This window comes from Gigantopelta aegis, chromosome 8, assembly GCF_016097555.1.
Source record: "Gigantopelta aegis isolate Gae_Host chromosome 8, Gae_host_genome, whole genome shotgun sequence".
NCBI lineage: Eukaryota > Metazoa > Mollusca > Gastropoda > Neomphalida > Peltospiridae > Gigantopelta > Gigantopelta aegis.
The window spans coordinates 28,587,774-28,610,860 of NC_054706.1; the positions used below are offsets into that span (position 1 = coordinate 28,587,774).

Here is a 23,087-nt window from a genome sequence, read left to right on the forward strand (position 1 = left end):
ATTAAACACTCCAGTCTACCAAGGTTGAACCCAGTGATCATTGATTACATGAGTGTGATTCTCTTTTGTTTATGTGTAACAAATTCAAAGATGACCAAATGAAAAAATACAACATGTACATGTATATAATATAAATCACCAATGTAAATATGCATGTACCCAACTGATATAAATTAATACCAATCACTCAATAGTATTAGTAATTCAGTAACTCTTATCTTTCAGGGTATTCCCCAGTTTGAAAATCTTCATGGGATATCTTATGAATAATACATCTGGGAGCTTGAAACTGTGCTTTAACCGCATTCTGCATTTGAGAAGACCAATGACTAAAATTTGCCTTTCCTCCATATTCTCAATCTCACTAGCCGAATTCTACAGCAGTAATTCTTTGTTTATATGGAAGTCAAAGACCCCAAGCAATCAAAGTCTTCCCGTCACCCCAGTGACAACAGTGACTCGCAAGAAAATGATAGTCTCATTGAGGCCTCCAAGAACTCCTCGGACATTTTCCCCCCGGCTCCCGATGGTGGCTGGGGCTGGGTTATTGTTCTAGCTTCCTTTGTGATATCTGTTATCTGTGATGGTTGTTCGTTTTCGTTTGGAGTTCTATTTTCCGAGTTGCTGGATGCGTTTGGTGAAAGCAAGAGTAAGACATCATGGGTGGGTTCTCTCTTTCTGGGAATGTCTCTGCTGTTGGGTCCTTTTGCGAGTGCACTAATTGCGAAGTATGGATGTCGTCGGGTGACTATTTTCGGAGGACTGGTGTCTGCAGTGGGCTTGATTGCAAGTTCTTTTGCCACCTCTATCAACATGCTGTGCATTACCTACGGCCTGATAGCTGGTGCAGGGATGTCAATGGGCAGTATCACCTCGGTGGTGCTGGTTTCATTCTACTTTGAAAAGAAAAGAGCACTAGCCACAGGACTCTCTCTATGTGGCACAGGAATTGGAACATCAATCTTTGCTCCGGTTTCTGAAATTCTGATTGCAGAATATGGATGGAGAGGCTTTTTGCTCATCTTGGGGGGTGTTGTTAGCAACATCATTGTGTGTGGAGCCCTGTTCAGGCCACTGAAGTTCACACCTGAACAGAAACACAGACGCGCTCTGGAATCTTTTGAGAAGATGTCTAGGGCAAGATCAAAACAGAGTCTGCCCTCGCATGGACGAAGCAGAGTTGGAAGTGAGAACAGCGATTCCAGCCTCACTGGCTACTCGGATGAGGATGCAGAGAAGTACGAATTGGAACAAATAAGTCACTCTCAGGTCCAAATTCCAACCTTTTTGAACTCTGAACTCAAAGCTGCAATTACACCAGAAGTGGTTAGCCAGGTTCGAAGAAATGGCTCCACCATTGAACAGATGTTACAAAAGTATGTCCACACCTTAAATCTGGGCAGTACGGATCTTCCAAACGGCGTTCAGCTGCTGACTGTCTCAAGTGATGACAAGATCTGTTTCAAAACAAAGCAAGAAGAATCAAAGGAAACCGAGCACAAGAAAGCTCTGGTACCGAACAAAGAAACAAAACTTGAAATGTTCATGAGCATACCAGTGTTTAGAAAAGATATATTTTACCGAGGAAACATTCTCCGGCTACCGTTGTCTCAGCAGCGATCCCTCAGCTGTCCAGAATTGTACACAATTACCTCCCTTGTTGAGGATGAAGACGAATGCAGCATTTTCGATCGGTGTCCACACTTTTTACGGCTGTCCAAGAAGGTTAAGATATTTGTGAAGAATATGTTTGACCTAAAAATTCTGAAACACCCACTGTTTTTCTTATTTGCATTTTCCAATTTGGTCCTGTACTTCTGGGCTGATGTGCCATACGTGTTCATCGCTGACCGAGCCATAGAGTTGGGAATCTCCGATGACCAAGCCTCGTTGATCTTATCCGTGATGGGCATTTGTAACACAGTTGGGCAGGTGGTTTTTGGCTATCTTGGAGACCGCAATATAAATCTGTCGATCTTTTATGGGCTGACAGTAATCATCTCTGGTATCTCCGTCATCTGTATCCCGCTGATGTACCAGTACTGGTTCATGAACACGTTTGGAGGTATCTTCGCATTCTTCGTCAGCTCCAACTACACCTTGACTACAGTGCTACTGGTTCAGTACATTGGACTTGACAAGCTGACCAATGCTTGCGGCCTGCTGATGATGATACAGGGTGTGACAAATCTCATCGGCCCACCGTTTGCAGGTAAGTGGCTTATTTACATAAGTTGTACCACAGGCCAAATTGTGTGATGTACTGTTATGTACATGATACATGTACAGTGAAACCTCTCAAAACCGGACCCTCTGTAAACCGGAATTCCCTCAAAACCAGACATTTTTTATGGTCCTTTTTTTTTAAATTGGTAAAAAACGTAACCTCTATAAACTGGATACCTCTTAATACCGGACATTTGATTTGTTCCCGAGAGTGTCCGGTTTAGAGGGGTTTCACTATATGTGTTTTCAGCGCATATGCCAGGACTTTAGATTAAACCAGAGCCAAGGTGATAAAGGGTATGCCCAAAATAAGTTAGCCCAATTTAAGCAAGCTCAAATAAAGGAAAAACATGCTAGCCTCAAAACATGCTAGCCTCAAAACATGCTAGCCTCAAAACATTTCACCTCAAAATCAATGGAATGTTAAACTGTACTTGGATTAAAATAACTTGAAATGCAGTTCTTTACTAGCTATTATTAACATTACTTCACTAAAAAAATAAATAATCAATTCCATAGTGCCATACTTGAAAATTTCTTTCTGGCAGAAACCCTTTTTTTCAGGCCACTGACTGAGTGATGCAGTACACCACTGTTGAATCAATTTATTAGAACAGACATAATTAATATATACTGGGAATTTTTAACACAGAAATTGGGAATGTTCAGTGCCACTTTCTTTTGGTAAGGTTGTATAAATCCCTGATATCATGACCCTTCATTTTATGGCTTTTTAAATTATTCTTTGTCCAATGCCATTTTCATCCCCAAGTATGTTGTGAATAATTATTAATGTTTCCCTGAAATTGTTTTAAAAAAAAACCCCAAATTATTTCTGTGCTTATATCCAATTAAGGTTCAAACACGCTGTCCTGGGCACACACCTCAGCTATCTGGGCTGTCTGTCCAGGACAGTGGGTTAGTAGTTAGTAGTTAGTGAGGGTGTAGTGGTCTTACACCTACTCACCGAGTCATTAAAACTCGCTCTTGGTGGGAGCCGGTACCGGGATGCGAACCCTGTATCTACCAGCCTTATGTCCGATGGCCTAACCATGACACCACCGAGGCCGGTCCTGAAATTGTCAGCCACTGTTTGCAGTGTTTAATTCTATGAACAACAACTTTCCCTATGTGTACATGTATGCAGACTTGTCAAAAGTGGCACATTTCTTTGGTTATTCATTCTTTGCTGGCTATGGTACTGGCCTCGGTGGTGTTGTGGTTAGGCCATCAGTCTACAGGCTGGTAGGTACTGGGTTCGGATCCCAGTCGAGGCATGGGATTTTCAATCCAGATACCGACTCCAAACCCTGAGTGAGTGCTCCGCAAGGCTCAATGGGTAGGTGTAAACCACTTGCACCGACCAGTGATCCATAACTGGTTCAACAAAGGCCATGGTTTGTGCTATCCTGCCTGTGGGAAGCGCAAATAAAAGATCCCTTGCTGCTAATCGGAAAGAGTAGCCCATGTAGTGGTGATAGCGGGTTTCCTCTCAAAATCTGTGTGGTCCTTAACCATATGTCTGATGCCATATAACCGTAAATAAAATGTGTTGAGTGTGTCGTTAAATAAAACATTTCTTTCTTTCTTTCTTGCTGGCTATGATATACAGATTAAATAACAGGGGCCTAATTCACAAAGCTCTCTTAGGCTCTGCTAGACAACAAAGCATCCTCTTTGCAAGTCTTTTAACATTGCATTGCGAGATCGCAAAGTTGTGAGAGTTTAGTGAATTAGGCCCCAGATTACTTACCATGAACATTAACATGTACATCATGTAGGAAGAAACTTGAGATAGCTTCCTACTTTGAACACATGAATTGTAAATTGAATATAAAATGTTTTGATAAGCTCTTTTGGTTTTGGTTTTTTCAGGCTGGATGAGTGACAAGATGGGATCATACGACGAGACTTTCTATACATCTGGCATCTTCATCATCGGCTCTGGAGCCATGATGTTCTTGGTCCCGTTTACCAACACGGCGTCTCGTCAGTGGCAGTCAGTCAGGTTTGAAAAGGAAATCATCTGCAGTGATCCCAAGCAGCCTCAACAGGACCCTGACCAGGAGACGCCAACAGCTGTACTCTGCATTAAGACACCCGGGCAGGAGGCAGAGCACGGACAAACCGAGCCATGAGATAGTCTGCATTAGAGAGTCTGGGGTCTAATTCACTGCATTAGAGAGCCTGGGGCCTAATTCACTGCATTAGAGAGCCTGGGGCCTAATTCACTGCATTAGAGAGCCTGGGGCCTAATTCACTGCATTAGAGAGCCTGGGGCCTAATTCACTGCATTAGAGAGCCTGGGGTCTAATTCACTGCATTAGAGAGCCTGGGCCCATATTTTCGAAGCTATCTTAGTCATAAGAAATCGTAAAATCATCGTATGGTGTGACGTCACTACAGCACACGCCATAGTGACGTCATAGCTTATGATGATTTTACGATTTTGTAGGCTAAGATTGCTTCGAAAATATGGACCCTGGGGCCTAATTCACTGCATTAGAAAGCCTGGGACCTAACAGAGCTAATTAAGAGAGCTTTGTGAATTGGACTCCCTGGGCCAATATTTTCTCGGCAATCTTAGCCTACGGAATTGTAAACATATGCTGTAGTGATGTCACTATGGCATGTGCTGTAGTGCTGTCATTATGACTTGCTGTAGTGCTGTCATTATGACGTGCTGTAGTGACGTCATTATGGTGTGTGCTGTAGTGCTGTCATTATGACGTGCTGTAATGACGTCATTATGGTGTGTGCTGTAGTGATGTCATTATGATGTGCTGTAGTGATGTCACTATGGTGTATGCTGTAATGACGTCACTATGGTGTGTGCTGTAGTGATGTCATTATGGTGTGTGCTGTAATGACGTCACTATGGTGTGTGCTGTAGTGATGTCATTATGGTGTGTGCTATAGTGATGTCATTATGGTGTGTGCTGTAGTGATGTCATTATGGTGTGTGCTGTAATGACGTCACTATGGTGTGTGCTGTAGTGATGTCATCATGGTGTATGCTGTAATGACGTCACTATGGTGTGTGCTGTAGTGATGTCATTATGGTGTGTGCTGTAGTGATGTCACTATGGTGTGTGCTGTAGTGATGTCACTATGGTGTGTGCTGTAGTGATGTCATTATGGTGTGTGCTATAGTGATGTCATTATGGTGTGTGCTGTAGTGATGTCATTATGATGTGCTGTAGTGAGGTCACTGTGGCGTGTCCTGTAGTGAGGTCACTGTGGCGTGTCCTGTAGTGAGGTCACTATGGCGTGTCCTGTAGTGAGGTCACTGTGGCGTGTGCTGTGTGCTGTAGTGAGGTCGCTATGGCGTGTCCTGTAGTGAGGTCACTATGGCGTGTCCTGTAGTGAGGTCACTATGGCGTGTCCTGTAGTGAGTTCACTATGGCGTGTCCTGTAGTGAGGTCGCTATGGCGTGCGCTGTAGTGAGGTCGCTATGGCGTGCGCTGTAGTGAGGTCGCTATGGCGTGCGCTGTAGTGAGGTCGCTATGGCGTGTCCTGTAGTGAGGTCACTATGGCGTGTCCTGTAGTGAGGTCACTATGGCATGCGCTGTAGTGACATCGCTATAGTGTGTGCTTTAGTGCCGTCGCTATGGCGTGTGCTGTAGTACTGTCACTATGGCATGTGCTGTAATGATGTCACAACATGCACTGCTTTTATGATTTCGTAGCGCTAAGATGGCTTTGAAAATATGGGCCCAGGACAGGAACAGTGTAGTCAGGAGGTACCTAGACACGAGGAACCAGTAGGTAAAGTCTGGACAGCAAGAGCTCCGTGAGGAACAGCTTGGAACAGGAGGCGGCAGCCAGTAGACCTGGTCGGCAATTTGGGTTTTTGAAATCATTGTTGTCGCATAACAAACAACTTCTCGAGGTTGTATAGAACAGTCATGGATTATAAGGATTAAATCATAAAGTGATCAGATTTGCTGTGATTGTGGAATTGCCTTAAGAAGCTATGTGTTGTGATTAAGAGTGAATTGCAGAAAAGAAAAGAAATTATGCACACAGGTAGACCGGCATGCACGCTTGTACACACACATGCACACATATAATGTATGCACACTCATGCATGCACACAAAATGGAAAAGTTATTGTTGACTATTAAACAACTTTATAGTTTTTGTCACTAGGGCCTGGTAATTTTGCAACTTAGTTATGATGCATGTAAATAAGTACACATTAAAAAATATTTGATTGGTGGTGGGGTTTTTTCCAAAGGTCATTAAGTACTTGTAGGTGTTGGAACTGGAGTGTTGGGCCTTTGATAAATAAAAAAAAACCACACAAAAAAAACCTATCACAATTATAATTATATAATTTAATTTACTTGGTCTCCACTATTTTTGCCATTCTAGATATTCATTTAAATGTTTCAAGAAACCCTTTCCAAGGTTGTTGTTTTTCTTGTTGTTGTTTTTGTTTTTTTTGTGGTATAGAGACAGTATAACAAAAAACCCAACCCAAATTTCACAAAATGTGTAAAGTCATAGTAAATAAGCTTTAGAAATGAATGAGCTAATTAGGCTAATTGTAAACTTTTCATTGAAAGTTATATTTGAGCAAAAATCACACATACATTGCGTATGTACAGGTATTTGTATACTTTAATGTTTAAAACTGGTTTCTGATAATCAACATTCAACTGAAAGTCGTCTGATCTGCACAGAGTAGCTTATTAAGAAAAAATCTAAGTAACTATGCACTGAAGCTCGATATTACCGTATATTATTATTATTATCATACATACATGTTTAAGACTCGCTTTCCATTTCTATTGCTGCGGATTACTGTCCAAAATTTGTCTGTTTCATCGAAGTGTACTTTTAAGCCGCAAGTAAATATTCGCTCGGAAAAAGTTGCATGTGGGAATATCACTCGTCGATCGATCTTTTTCTCAGTGTGCGGAATGTGTGGAATCACATATATCTGGGAAATGGTACTATGTGTGTGTGTGTGTGTGTATATATATATATATATATATATATTACCCCAGCAGACACTCGTAACAGGGGAAATAAAAATCATAATTTGTCGCTGATAAATTATCATGCATTTGTTTAACGTACACTACTATTGGACGATTTGACGCCAACAAACCAATCACCTTGTCGGTACTAAATATGACATCATGATTTGGCAAAACACACACAATGACGTCACATTGTTTAAAGCGTTTGCATTTATGTCTTTCTGGTTTCAGTGTTAAACGTAATAAAATGGTAGTTTAATTCATTATTCATTTCTTTTTACAGAACATTTAGAACTTTGGGTTTTGAAAATTATCTGTGAACCGTGAATAAAATACAAAGTTAAAGCAATACCCAGTAAAGTAGTGTACGTCGTTTCTATATACATTGACATGTGGCCAATGTAGGCCATATCGTAAATAAAGGCTTTAAAAATAACCCCAAATAGCTGGGGTAATAAATAAAATAACAAACTCGATACCAGTTATTATCAAATTTATGTCCTGAGTGAAATAATTTTCACTTGTCACAAGCTTTAGCTTTAGCTTGTGACAAGTGAAAATTATTTCACTCGGGACATAAATTTGATAATAACTGGTAACTCGTTCACTCTCACTCTCACTCACTCACTCACTCACTCACTCACTCTCTCTCTCCCTGCACTGTAGGCCTATATAGATGAACTCGTACGAAATCGGATTAATGGAAAACGTGCTTAAGTATTAAGTATTTATCGGTTTTTGTACTTCTCAGTAATTGGTTTTATTTGATGTCTTTCAGAGGTTTTGATTGGTATCTACAGTGTACATGTGCATCTGTTTATTTTAGGGGTATGAATCATAGCTCTGTGATATATACAACTATAAGTATACAATTCTCCTCACATACACAATGTACAGCACCAGCATTTAGAGCTGGATGGTAATGAGATTTGAGGTTCGGTATCGATATCCGTATTTTTGGGGGTGATTTACCTCGGCATCGGTACGGTATTCAGTACTGACACAATAGCAATACTGTACCGATATTGAGCGGTATTTTTGGTATACTCTGCTTTAAATGCATGCCTGAGTTAAGGCTCGCCCGCTAATTTCATCTACATTGTAAATAAAAATTAAATTCCATACACAAGGCTTTCGTCTGATCTATACCCAACCCATTTTGAGTTTGTTAAATATATTGTTAGTGCTTTACTAAATGGCAGGAATTTATTTTTTTAATACCGAAATTTCAGTATTTCGAATTTGCTCGGTACAGTAAATCAGTATTGACATGATACCGATACCAAATGCTATATACTGCCCATCTCTACCTGCATTATCCTAGGTTAACAAGTTGGTCCACGTACAGGTCAGTAAGAGTCGAGATAGGGATTATAAGGCTGGTGGAATAAAGAAATTAATTTCCTCTTCTTTTTTTTAAATGAAAAAAATCATAATAATAATAATTTTATTACTAATTAAATCAAAAACATGTTTTATATCTTTCTAATTCAGGTGCTAGAATTTTTTTTTTTACACCATCAAAGTTTAAAATTCTTCTGTAGCTTCAAGCTATCAATATCATACAGGGCTGGAAATAGCTTTGAAAAAGTGAAAACTGTACATGTTTTAGATGGGGCAGGTGAAATGGAAATTCACCTGGTAAATTTTTAAACACCACAAAATCAGGTAATTTTCAAGAGACAGATCTATGTAGGGTCATCTCATTTGCTAACTAGCTTTTAATTCCATAACACTGTAAAATACATCTCAGACTCAGAGATCCTAATTTTCCACACATCCCAACCCCCCCCCCCCCCCCCCCACCACCATCAGGTCATACATAGAGATTATTATATGAGCTTGTGTGTGGTACTGATTTTATGAAACAAGTGTCAGGATATTTTTATTACCTGAGCAAAAGTGAGGGTAATAATGAATCCTGACACAAGTTTCGTAAAATCGATACAACTCTCACGCGAGTGTAATAATTTCTTTATTATTCATATTATTATATTTTTTTAATGAATAACTAAGGCAGTTTGTTGAACCAAAACTAGAGATGACTAAAATATGTCATATTTTCGATCTAAGACTGGGAAGGTGACGTCATACCAGGGTTCGAAACTTGCCAAAAAATATGGTGGCCCCAAAAATAATAATGCGTGTTGGCAAATTATGGTAAGCAAACCGCCAAGAAGATTTTAATGTGGAATACAAATATTAATAGTGGCTTATATGTTATAGCTCTAAAGAAGATATTAATATTTGGGCGACTAATGCCATTATTTTTGTAATATTTAAGTAGCCCAAACAGGACATTGGTCACATTTGGCGACCTGGCCACAGGCCGTTTCGAGCCCTGCATACAATGACATCGCTTCCCACCTTTACGTCATCACACTTGTTATATATACACGTGTGCTTCTTATGGTTTTTAGTAACTCGGTTATGTTGAGCTACATGTATGTGGATAATAATAATTAAAAACATTCTAAGCTGGATATATTTCATATTTCTGTTTAAAAAAACCATTTGGCCATATTTTACTTCTGTTTCGAGCCCTGTAATAATACTGATCTGGGATATCTACACATAGAGATAAGGATATCAGCCTGATATATTACACCGAGGTCATACATGCGTTTATTAATGTACATGCATGCTGAATGATGAAATTGATGTGATGAAAAAAGTGATCTTTGTTGATGAACCACCTGTTACATTGTATTTACATGATGTGGCTCTATTTTTTTTTTTTTTTTACTTGGTTTTGCTTCTTTGTGTGTAACACTATTAGATCACATTAGAAAATATTTTAGTTAATTAGCTTTAATATATTGAGATTTTTGACAGTTTTGTTGAGAGGGATAGAATTTTATGTTGTGTTATGCCACTAGTTCAATGATCCGGTGAATAACTCATTTTAATTGGTCAGTTCATTGCACGTATTGTCTGGTGTTTCTAAATTTGAAATACATATGTCTCTTGCAGAAATATCAGTTTACATGTACTTGCATGTTAAAACAAAGATTGAATATAAGGCAAGTTAAACTGTAATAATAATGATCCTAATGCAAGTTTTATATTTTTATTACAATGCTAATAAATATTCCCATCTGTGAAATTTTATGGTTCTGTTACAGTCATGAGAATTATAAACGTACGGTAATAATAATTAAAAAATAATAAAACGGTCATATTACAGCATATTACTGACACTGTGTGAATAATCATTTCATTTGCTCAGGCAAGTCTTAGTTTTGAGTGGCCCATTTTTCTTTTCCATGTTAAAATTTAAGACATCATTTACAAGGTTGTAAATGAAATGGGCAACCAGATTTTAATTTTCATTATTTTTAATTTTCAATTCTGAAAATCCCTTTTGCAGAGGGGTGGGACGTAGCCCAGTGGTAAAGCGCCTGCTCGATGCGTGGTCAGTCTGGGATCGATCCCCGTCGGTGGGCCCGTTGGACTATTTTTCGTTCCAGCCAGTGCACCACAACTGGTATATCAAAGGCCATGGTATGTATTATTCTGTCTGTGGAATGGTGCATATAAAAGATCCCTTGCTGTTAATTAAAAAGAGTAGCCCATGAAGTGGCAACAGCGGGTTTCCTCTCAATATCTGTGTGGTCCTTAACCATATGTCTGACGCCATATAACCGTAAAATAAAAGAATATATGTTGAGTGCGTCATTAAATAAAACATTTCCTTCCTTCCCTTTTGCAGTAAATGTGAAGACTGTATAGCATAACACTGTTATGGTATTGTAATGGAAACTTTCACCTACATCTTAGTTTAACAGAAGTCTCGATCTTGTCAATGTTATCTTACAGAAGTTCCAAGATTCAAATCCAAAATAGTCTTGATCTTGATAACTCATTTTGGTTAATTGACCAGGGTAATAAAATTTTGTTGAGACCTGAATTTGGGAGAGAAAACTAAGTTTGCAGTTCATTAACTTTCCGAAAACAGTTCTACAATCGGATTTTACGTGTAGTCTACATGACATATATTGCTTGCTTTATTAACTAGTATGTACTTGTTATTGATGTTTTCTTTTTTATTGTGCACAGAAGTGTTCTTTATTACATGTTTTATTGCTGTTTATTGAACCCAAGTTTTGTTAATGTTTTTCTTTGTGTTATTCTTTTATTTTCTACTTTAGTTACTATCGGTTTAATTATAGTATAACATAATCAGTGCTTGTTTATACATGTACTTCTATTATGTCAGGGACTGAACATTTAATTGTAATCAACAGATAAATTCCCACTGTTTGTTGGGTTTGTTTTTGTAAAGATTTCTATCAATAAATATATATTATGATATATACTATACAATTTGTTTTTCAGTCCATACAAATTGGAAAGTATATGCCTTAATACAATTAAAGTAATTATGTTGTCCATTTGCTTTTGTTGTTCATTTAATAGCTTAGTGTCACAAATAAGTTTTTTTCTCTTCTTCTTCTGAATCGAATACTGGATTATAAATGAAAATTGAAAACACTTGTAACTGGTTCATTTTAGGGCACAGATATCTGCGGTTATTGCCTTGCTTTTGATGGGACACCAAAATTCTCCTACATGATTCAAAATAAAACTTTTGACATGGCCAGTACATGTATTTACTGCCTCACGACCCCCTACCCCCCTTATGTTTCAGTATTCATTAAGCACGGGTTAATAGAATTTTTTTGGCTTTAGTATGAAATTAATGCATAACAATTGTGTCACTAATACAGATATGTCAAAGGGATCTTGTTACTGGGCATATGCATGTATCATGATAATTACTTTTCCAGTATAGCAGTTACTTTCGTTGCAGACAATTTGAACTTTGTAACAGAAGTTTTATCTTTCAACTAATCTGAACCTAGCAGCAATGCGTTTCCTCTCGGCGGCTTGTTTTGGTCTAAACCAGGACCTGTAGTTTGGTATTCCCTAAAAAAAAATTTGCAGGGAATTTTTAAAAACCATTTCCCATTTTCCCCCGTCCCGTGGGTACCCCGATATATAGAGCTATGGCTTTATTTATTTTTATTTTTCTAAAATAAATGTACCAGTGTATGAATTTAGGGGTAGATGGTAATTTTGTCCATGGCAGGGCCCCAGTTCTATATTATCAGTCTTGGTAATGAGGTCTTGAAATATGTAGAGCTCTATTTAGGGCCAACTGGCCCAAAGGACGAGTCAAGTTAGGGGAAATGGGTGGTTACTGTTATTTTTTCTAGGTACATTTACATACTGAAAGGAAGGAAATGTTTTATTTAACAACGTACTCAACAAATTTTATTTACGGTTATATGGCATCGTACATATGCAGTGTCCGAGATTAATTTTTTTGGCCAGTATCCCAGTTGGATACTAACATTTCAAAATCTGGTATCCCACCTGAGAATTTAGTATTATATGGCATCCCAGTAGGATACTGGGTTCTTGAAGTCTGGTATCCAAAATTAAATTCCGGTATCCCCGAGATATCGGGATACCGTTAATCTTGAACACTGCATATGGTTATCAAGACCACACAGATATTGAGAGAGGCATCACGCTGTGGCCACTTCATGGGCTACTCTTTGATTAGAAGCAAGGGATCTTTTATATGCACCATCGCATATACCACAACCTTTGATATATCAGTAGTGGTGCACTGGCTGGAACCAGAAATAGCCCAGTGGGTCCACCGACGGGGATCGATCCTAGATGGACCACACATCAAGTGAGCGCGTTACCACTGGGCTATGTCTCATCTCTGTACTGAAAGATGATGGTTGTATAGTGGTTAACTCATCATCGTTTAGAGAGTGGGTCCACCGACAGGGATCGATCCTAGACGGACCACACACCAAGTGAGCGCGTTACCACTGGGCTATGTCTCATCTCTGTACTGAAAGATGATGTTTACAAAACAATTGATTATTTCAACCCCTGGTTGTATAGTGGTTAACTCGTCATCATTTAGAGAGTGGGTCCACCGACGGGGATCGATCCTAGACGGACCACACATCAAGTGAGCGCGTTACCACTGGGCTATGTCTCATCTCTGTACTGAAAGATGATGTTTACAAAACAATTGATTATTTCAGGTTGTATAGTGGTTATCTCGTCATCATTTAGACGGGGTCCACCGACGGGGATCGATCCTAGACGGACCACACATCAAGTGAGCGCGTTACCACTGGGCTATGTCTCATCTCTGTACTGAAAGATGATGTTTACAAAACAATTGATTATTTCAACCCCTGGTTGTATAGTGGTTAACTCCTCATCGTTTAGAGAGTGGGTCCACCGACGGGGATCGATCCTAGACGGACCACACATCAAGTGAGCGCGTTACCACTGGGCTATGTCTCATCTCTGTACTGAAAGATGATGTTTACAAAACAATTGATTATTTCAACCCCTGGTTATATAGTGGTTAACTCGTCATCTTTTAGAGAGGGGCGGGATGTAGCCCAGTGGTACAGCGCGTGGTCGGTTTGGGATCGATCTCCGTCGATGGGCCCCCATTGGGCTATTTCTCGTTCCAGCCAGTGTACTACGACTGGTATATCAAAGACCGTGGTATGTACTACCCTGTCTGTGGGGTGGTGCATATAAAAGATCCCTTACTGCTAATCGAAAAAGAGTAGCCCATGAAGTGGCGACAGTGGTTTTCCTCTCTCAATATCTGTGTGGTCCTTAACCATATGTCTGATGCCATATAACCGTAAATAAAATGTGTTGAGTGCGTTGTTAAATAAAACATTTCTTTCTTTCTTTACAGCTGTCAGGTTGCCTTGTACGAACACAACTTCACTTCTGCCAGTATATGAGATGGCTCCTCACATCATGACACTCCCTCCACCGAATCTGTCAACTTGGACGACAGAGTTGTTGGCAAAACGTTCATTGCAGCGTCTGTAAACACATTGTTGTCTATCACGTCGCTGTAGAAGGAAACGTGACTCGTCGCTGAACCGTACTTGCCGCCATTTCTCAAGTTCCACCCCTGTACATTCGTGCATCAGCTAACACGTAAATGTTCATGTTGACGTTGCAGGACAGGGCCAACATATGGTCGAGCCCGTAAACCAGTTTCTCGAAGTCCATGGTTCATACAGACCTGGTGAACAGAAATTCAAGTACTTTTCAAGTACTTTTCAAGTATATTTTTCAGTTTTTCAAGTAGTCTTTGGCACAGTGTTACAAGCAGTTTAACACACACACATCACTAGTTAACTACAGCTGACAATTTTTCAGCACACGACTGGTTACCCGTCTCACTCATAAACCGGTTCAACTATTAGTAATGCACTGTTTCCAGTAGACAGCAGCCCAGTCTACTTTAATCTTCACACTGTGGTGCATATAGCAAGCGCAACAAGGACTTGTATGTCAGTCTATCTATATCGGCAGCAACACATATCACTTCCGGGTTTTGATTACGACAAATACCCGAGAAATACGTCAGCAAATACTTATTATTTTTTCCAGATTTTAATCAGTAAGAGAGATATTCTGCTTGTAAAAAATCCTCAAGTACATTTCGGCAATTTTCAAGTAGTTTTTAATGAAATTCCAGTACTTTTCCAGGACCTTTTCTGAATTTGCAAAATTCCAGTACTTTTCAAGTACTACGTCAAAATTCAAGGACTTTTCCAGGCCCGTGCGAACCCTGAAGTCAGTTCCGAATGGTTTGTGCAGACACCCTTCTCAAACCAGGTATGCGTCCAGCAGTGTTCGTTGCTGTGGCAGTTCGGTGACGCAAGTGCAGAACCCGGATGTAGCGATCTTGTGCTGCAGTTGTTATGCACGGTCTTCCACTTCTGGGCCGGTCTTCAGCTGATTGAAACTGCTGGTACCTGTCCCAGAGATGTCAAATGGTGCTCTGATGGACGTTCATGTGGCGTGCGACTGCTGACTGCGATTCACCTAATTGGAGGCGGCCGGCCTATTGCAATGTTTCGATTCGGCAGGCTTAGTCTTGGCATCTTGTAACTCGTCGACATTGAAATGGAAATGAGGCATCATTGCAAGCATTGCAGCTTTAAATACCCATCACTACCCCAATCCCCCCCCCCCCCCCCCCCCCCCGAGTTTCACGTGCATTTGCCAAAATCTGACCATTTCCTGCTGATTTCCTGCAATTGTTGCACAATGTGCGTTAAAATAGTTTTAAAGTGCATTTGGGCATGCTGTCCCATTCCAGGAACATTAACAAACATGGTCATTCAGCAACATTGTAAAAAAAACCCTGATATTTTGTAAAATCACTTCTTCTTTCCCTATCACCTATGTGTTTCTTTTTTGACAGAGTATATTAAACATACAAGGACTGACAACTAAAATCCAGGGTGGTGCATATTGCATAATTCAATTCAAATATTTAAAATCCAAAGGCCAATGCCTCCCTCCAGCACAGTTCCATCCACCCCCCCAAAAAAGAAGAAGAAAAAAAGAAAAAAAAGAGAGGAGAATTTGTCTACAAATTGGAAACAAAATGGAAGAAAACAAGACTTTAATATACATAATAATACTTAATGGAATTATTTCAATATATTTTTTTCATCATATATAGATGCTATCACATACATGAAACAGTATTTGACAAGTATTATTAAAATTGAAATCTTCTTTGGGTGTACATGGAGTTCAATAATTACTTATTAATATATATAAAAATATACCATATGTAAATATATTATAAAATGGTTTTCTTATTTAAACAATCTGTTTGTAAACGATTATTAAATTAAACTTAACAAGTTAATTAAAAATGAATAGATAAACAGCATACATGTACATGCATCTAATCCGTACATGCATCTAATCCAATTATTGTATTTATCTTGCTATCAATACAGGTATTTGCACTGAAAGCAAATAAAAAATAAATAGGGAATAACTGGTTACTGTCTTAAGATATTAGCTTTATCCTGCGAAGGTTACAATAGCGAATGCATCAAGGCTCTGCCGAGCTGCATTCGCCATTCGACCTGAGCAGAATAAAGCCAATATCTTAAGACAGTAACCAGTTATTTCTTTTATCCTCCAATCCTACGGGAATAGTAGGAAAATCAATATTTATTCCAATTGTGTGTACGCAAATAGAGTATCGTCAACCTAGCATGGCTTTTGCTGTATGATATTATACAAGGTATATGACGTCATTTTTTGTAAGACGCTAGCTACATTCTGTCATATTCAAAAAGCATTTCTAAACTTTAATTCATAAATAAATATACAAGTTTTGTATTGTTATCGCAAAAGTAAAAGTTATTTGTATTTACTGTACTTAAATGATTTAAAGAGTATGTTTATTGAAAATCTAGTCTGGAATACTCGAGTCGAGTCAGGTTTATGTCATGTGACCTATATTTTTGGTCAGTGAACAAAAATAAAGAGATTTATCTGGTCATCATATCTTGCTAATGTATACAGTGATTGTGGAATAAAGTAGCAACATTATGCTAGCAGCAACAAATCATACATATAAGATGGTAATTCAGGCCTAGAGAAAACTGGGGCTTCTGAAATAGTAATGAATTATTTTTTTTTATAAATATTCATATTATGCGCAAAACGTGAGATTTTTACCACTTTTTTTTTCAAAATGACATATTTTTCACTATTAAGGCTATTTTTAATAATTTAAATTTTTAGTTCTTTTTAGACAGTATTTCCCTGTTTAAACATCATAGATTTTAGCTTCTCTTTGTTATATCCTGATCCAAATGTGTCTTGCAGGTTTGTCTACATTAAGTAACCGTAGTGTCTATTTAGGGTAACTTAAGGGTATGTGCATTTAAAACACTGGAAAAATTAAGTCAAAACTTATCTAAGCCTCCTCCTGGTTTATCATTTTACACAATCAAAATGGCTATTTATAAAGCCGACAAATTCTTTTGATAGAAAGCAGGAATTCATACTAGCAAAGGGGGGGGGGGGGGGGGGGGGGGGGGGGAGAGGAGGAGTGTAAAATATATTCACTTTAAAGGCATACTGTCACAGACCACTGACCTAGTAAATGGCCTGACAAAGTATTTGGTGAAACATATGTATTTGATTTGTTCCTAAATGTACTTTATACAACAATCTATGTAACCATCATACTCCACTTATTAATGATACTTTATAAAAAATAACTGAATTATGGCGATGGTCCATAATTTAAAAAATAATATTGCCAAGAGGATTGACATGGATTTCACTCCATTATAGTTTAGTTAAGGTGATTCAATAGCCAGATTTGGTTTCTAAACATTGATGTAATTTTCATTTATTATCTACTTTTGGAGAAATAAGGTCCTTAAATCCGTGACAGTATTCCTACTTTAATAATTATTATATATAATATGTGCTAAATTTTTTTAAATGTAATAATTATTATAAAGTCTTCTTAATTTAGCTTTCACGTTATGTTCAGCTCCACACAAGTTTAAATGGCTGCAACATTTTGGCATTAAATTCGACCACATACAGCACCTGAAATGAACAAACATGCAATTAGTACTTGTGATATATACACTGCACATGACATACCCATGAAGGTTACCTTCATAATAAAATTATTAACTAAGAGATATATGTGTACATTTACATCTATTTTACGGTACACTTTGTATTCCCAATAATGAGTAGAAAGTGTTATTACTACTTTTGCTTTCACGTAAGCATGCAAATTGTCTTACAAAATATCTAAGCTAAATGTTCCAAACTTTATTAAGGATGACATCATTATTAATTACATGACATCATTCGACATTCAGAGATATTTTATTTTTAGCTTTTCTATTATTTTAAAACTGAGACAGGCAAAAATTAGCACCACCAGCCCACTCTACATGTAAATTCTAAGGGGTGGGGGGGGGGGGGGGGGGGGGGGGGGGAGGGGCAGACACTTGTGGGACATAAAAACTGCAGCATCTGCATGTTTGCTAGATAACCCATGTGGTCATTATATTCGCTGGGGTTGGGGGGGGCGGGAACATATGTGAATTCAGAATATGATGGGGGGGGGGGGGGGGGTGTGTGTGCAGAGTTTAAAAATGACACATACAATACTATAGTGCACTAACATGAAACACCAATCCAACCAAGAGATCAAATCTCCCCCACTAAAAACAAATATATAAATTCATTACATTGCGATTTAAAACTCAAGTTAGCAAATATATGTCTTTACTAATTCGCCAAAAAGCTCATTTGAAAAACATATCGTTTGTACATGTATGTGTATGGCAATTTTTGAAAATCTGATAAAATTCACCAAATTGCTGTTACTTTTTGGCGTCCAGCTTAAACCCTATATTCTTCCGATTTAACATTGGATTTTTACTATCGGCATTTCCAAACTCAGAGTGTGGAAGTGTGCCCCTCCATCACCTTCCCTTTGGATCTGTGCCTAAATCAGGCTACATGTCTGCATCATTTACGCTTCTTACCTTGTTTCCAGTGTTGAAAGTAAATGAAGTTTCTTTCCCATTGATGGTCACTTTATTTGGCTGTGTATCCAGACCAAATACGGTGACGTTACTAAGAACCATGCGTTCATCCTTCAGACCAATGTGTTTCTGGTCAATCGAAACCATTTTCTGAAAGCACAACCAGCCAAATTAGTTTCAGGTATAAAACACAAATACAGTGAAACCGCTCTAAACCGGACACTCATGGGACCAAAGAAATATTTTATTTAACGACGCACTCAACACATTTTATTTACGGTTATACAAGAGGTCAGACATATGGTTAAGGACCACACAGATTTTGAGAGGAAACCCGCTGTCGCCACTACATGGGCTACTCTTTCCGATTAGCAGCAAGGGATCTTTTATTTGCGCTTCCCACAAGCAGGATAGCACAAACCATGGCCTTTGTTGAACCAGTTATGGATCACTGGTCGGTGCAAATGGTTTACACCTACCCACTGAGCCTTGCGGCGCACTCACTCAGGGTTTGGAGTCGGTATCTGGATTAAAAATCCCATGCCTCGACTGGAATCCGAACCCAGTACCTACCAGCCTGTAGACTGATGGCCTGCCACGACTCCACCGAGGCCGGTTTGAACCAAAAAGACATGTATGTTGAGTGGCATTATCACCTTTTAACAGCCGTACTAAAGAAAACCAAGAAACAACCGTGGTACTGTTGGTAAAGAGAAAAGCCTACTGCACATGAGAGCCATCAACTGAACAAAAAGTTACTTGAGACTTTTTGCTCAGCTAATAGGTCTCGCGTGCGGGCAATTTTGCTGCGTTTTTCGTCTCTCGTGGTTGTAAGGAAAAATATCTATCGTGTTTGATATTTTTGGCCACGCGTGGTAAAAATCTCACCGTGTGCGGGCTACGTGAGCTATCAGCTGAGCTGAATTTACTAACTGACCAATGGAAACACGAACATTGCGTTAAGAGTGACGTCAGCGCTACAGTCGTAAGCAAAGTAGCTCAGCACTTAGCTCATCGTGTGCGGTGAAATTGTTCAGAGCTATCAGCTGAGCAAAAGGTTTCAAGTAACTTTTTGCTCAGCTGATAGCTCTCGTTTGCGGTAGGCTTAAAGAGGTTTCATTATCCTGTCTGAAAACCAATCCATGTCTACGCCATCAATTCGGCTTAATGGTTTCCATTCTTGTAGTCAACTTTTGTGAATCAGGCTCTCGATCTCAGCATTTCCTTTTGATACATTCAACACACATATATCAGATTTTATCCTCACTAGGCTTATTTATTTAATATTCCAATGTCAACTGGACCAAAAGATCCACTATGCTTTGAAACAGGTTATGTTTTCTTGACCATGAGGAAAAAAAAAAAAAAGGAAAAGTTCTCTGCAGATCAGTTCTTGGATGGGATAAAGTAAAGTTTGTTTTATTTAACGACGCCACTAGAGCAAATTGATTTTTTATCTTATCACTGGCTATTGGACGTCAAACATATGGTCATTCTGACACTGTTTTTTACAGGAAACCCGCTGTCGCCACATAGGCTACTCTTTTACGACAGGCAGCAAGGGATCTTTTATTTGCGCTTCCCACAGGCAGAATAGCATAAACCATGGCCTTTGTTGAACCAGTTATAGATCACTGGTCGGTGCAAGTGGTTTACACCTACCTACTGAGCCTTGCGGAGCACTCACTCAGGGTTTGGAGTCGGTATCTGGATTAAAAGTCCCACGCCACCGAGGCCAGTTAGATGGGATAATGCAACCTGTCTAGCAGCTAGTGGGACCTGATGCAAGTTGATTGAACTATTACACAATTTCCGTAACAGCCTCAGTAATAATTCACACACAGGCTGTTTATAAAATCTATTTGCACTTTTAAATGTAAAAACTGTATATTTTCCTGCTTAGTTTTTTTACATGTACAAATTTCTTTAAAAATTATTAGCAAACTATAATTATAATTATAAAAGGTTTTATTCCACTACCTGTGAAACGTTATATTAATATATATAGTACTACGTATACACAATTACATCTTACCTGTGATGTGTGAAACTTGAGCATGTTGAACAGACCTTTAGCATGAGAATCTGAGGGAAAAACAGAGTAAAAGATCGTTAATAGTTTTCATTAATTATACAAGTAAACTAAAACTGATCACAGCATTACTATTCTGCAAACTAAATTATGGGGACATAATATATACACTCTATGTTATGTGAACCACCACACACACACACACACACACACACACACACACACACCATTTGGCTTCATCTACCTGTATATTAAAAAAAATTCTCCACCTATATGGCTTCGTGAATAGTCCTGAACAAATCTATTAAGAATTTTATTTTTTATTTATTAAAAAATTAGCATCACAAAAAAATTATTTCAAGTAACGATTATCATTGAGTTATTTGTCATTTCAAGCTGTACGAGGATAGAAAAACATTTAGCCATTTAGGTAAAATTAATAGATTTACCTATTGTGTCGCCGTCATCCCAGAAAAGGTCGCCCTCAGCACCTCCAGTGGCGTTCAAGGCCACCAATAACCAGAAGTTATTCTTCCGACTAGAAAAAAAGTAAAGTTTGTTTTATTTAATGACGCCACTAGAGCACATTGATTTTTTTTTATCTTATCATCGGCTATTGGACATCAAACATATGGTCATTCTGACACTGTTTTTTAGAGGAAACCCGCTGTCGCCGCATACATGTAGGCTACTCTTTTATGAAAGGCAGTAAGGGATCTTTTATTTGCACTTCCCACAGGCAGGATAGCACAAACAATGGCCTTTGTTGAACCAGTTATGGATCACTGGTCGGTGCAAGTGGTTTACACCTACCCATTGAGCCTTGCGGAGCAATGGAGTCGGTATCTGGATTAAAAATCCCATGCCTCGACTGGGATCTGAACCCAGTACCTACCAGCCTGTAGACCGATGGCCTAACCACGACGCCAGTCTTCTTCCGACTAGAAATGCATGAATGAATGGAGAATAGAAATACATGAATGAATGGAAGGTTTAATGAAACCGTAGTATATTATTTACGAAAACAAAAAAGTCTGTTTTGTTTAACGACACCATTAGAGCACATTGATTTATTAATCATCGGCTACTGGATGTCAAACATATGGTAATTTTGACATATAGTCTTAGAAAGGAAACCCGCTACATTTTTTCATTAGTTGCAAGGGATCTTTTATATGCACCATCCCATAGACAGAATAGCACATATCACAGCCTTTGATATACCAGTCATGGTACACTGGCTGGAACAAGAAATAGCCCAATGGGCAAACTGACGGTGATCGATCTTAGACTGACCGCGCATCAGCCGTGCGCTTTACCACTGTGCTACGTCCTGCCCCTTTGTTCACCTAGTTGTATTCCAAATGGTTCATATGACACTGCTGACACCCCTGTGCTACATCCCGCCCTGTACTAGTCACGGAGTACTGGAAATAAACCAGTGAGACCGCAGTGGGGGATTAATCGTGGAACTCATTACACCTCAGAATGAATGAATGAATGAATGAATAAATGAACCAATAACACTCAAACACAAAGAAAAGCATGGCTATTGAATGTCAAACAAAGGTAATTGAATGCGTGATATATACCATTGAAAATATCAGTGTATAAAATTGATACCATGATCAAAATATTAACCTACATAAACTGGGTTTAAGACCATGTAGTTAGGGTACATGGCTCTGCATTTCCTGAGGCAAAGCAATCATGTATGCCCTGTCATAAAACAATAATATGCAAATACATGACATTGTACTGTTATCTTTTTCCATTATCTATGCAAATACTATTATCTATTCCATAAATTAATACCCTTTTAATACACAGTAGGCCTAGTATTACGTATATAAAAATAATAATTGGAATTGTGATTTTTACAAAATTGAAAGTTGTTAATGCTTTAAATCTCTTAATGCATATGTGATACTGTTTTCCTGCAGGTAAAATAAAAATGCAACACTTTTTATATATGTTCTGACACACTGATATACTGCTTAATTCAGTTTTATTATATCATATCACCGTGAAATTTTATTAACTGATTTGGTGTAGCTCAACCTCAAGGAAGGGAATGAAGGAAATGTTTTATTTAATGACGCACTCAACACATTTTATTTACGGTTATATGGCATCACACATATGGTTAAGGACCACACAGATATGAGAGAGGAAACCTGCTGTCGCCACTTCATGGGCTACTTTTTTTTGATTAGCAACAAGGGATCTTTTACATGCACCATCCCACAGACAGGATAGTACATACCACAGCCTTTGTTAAACCAGTTGTGGAACAGACTGGAATGAGAAATAGCCCAATGGGCCCACCGACAGGAATCGATCCTAGATCGATCGCGCACCAGGCGAGCGCTGTACCACTGAGCTATGTCCCGCCCCCTTTGAACCTCAAGGAGACGGCTATTT

The 23,087-nt window shown here is 38.7% G+C and overlaps 2 protein-coding genes across 4 annotated transcripts in view; one reads left to right on the forward strand and one right to left on the reverse strand.

Moving 5' to 3' along the window:
* LOC121379971 (monocarboxylate transporter 12-like) overlaps positions 1–5,063 on the forward strand; it is a 28,469-nt gene extending 23,406 nt beyond the window's left edge. For all 3 annotated transcript variants that reach the window (XM_041508674.1, XM_041508676.1, XM_041508675.1), the window contains exons 2-3: positions 226–2,212; positions 4,102–5,063. In XM_041508674.1, the coding sequence (XP_041364608.1) occupies positions 400–2,212; positions 4,102–4,364 (2,076 nt within the window). In that variant the 5' untranslated portion in view covers positions 226–399 and the 3' untranslated portion in view covers positions 4,365–5,063. The remainder of the gene's footprint in view (positions 1–225; positions 2,213–4,101) is intronic.
* A 10,625-nt stretch (positions 5,064–15,688) lies between these two features.
* The window catches only part of LOC121378607 (lysosomal alpha-glucosidase-like), a 40,721-nt gene continuing 33,322 nt past the window's right edge, over positions 15,689–23,087 (reverse strand). The window contains exons 17-20 of the mRNA XM_041506866.1: positions 21,113–21,201; positions 20,667–20,716; positions 18,632–18,781; positions 15,689–17,672 (exon numbers count right to left, since the gene is read on the reverse strand). Coding sequence (XP_041362800.1) covers positions 17,610–17,672; positions 18,632–18,781; positions 20,667–20,716; positions 21,113–21,201 — 352 coding nt within the window. The 3' untranslated portion in view covers positions 15,689–17,609. The remainder of the gene's footprint in view (positions 17,673–18,631; positions 18,782–20,666; positions 20,717–21,112; positions 21,202–23,087) is intronic.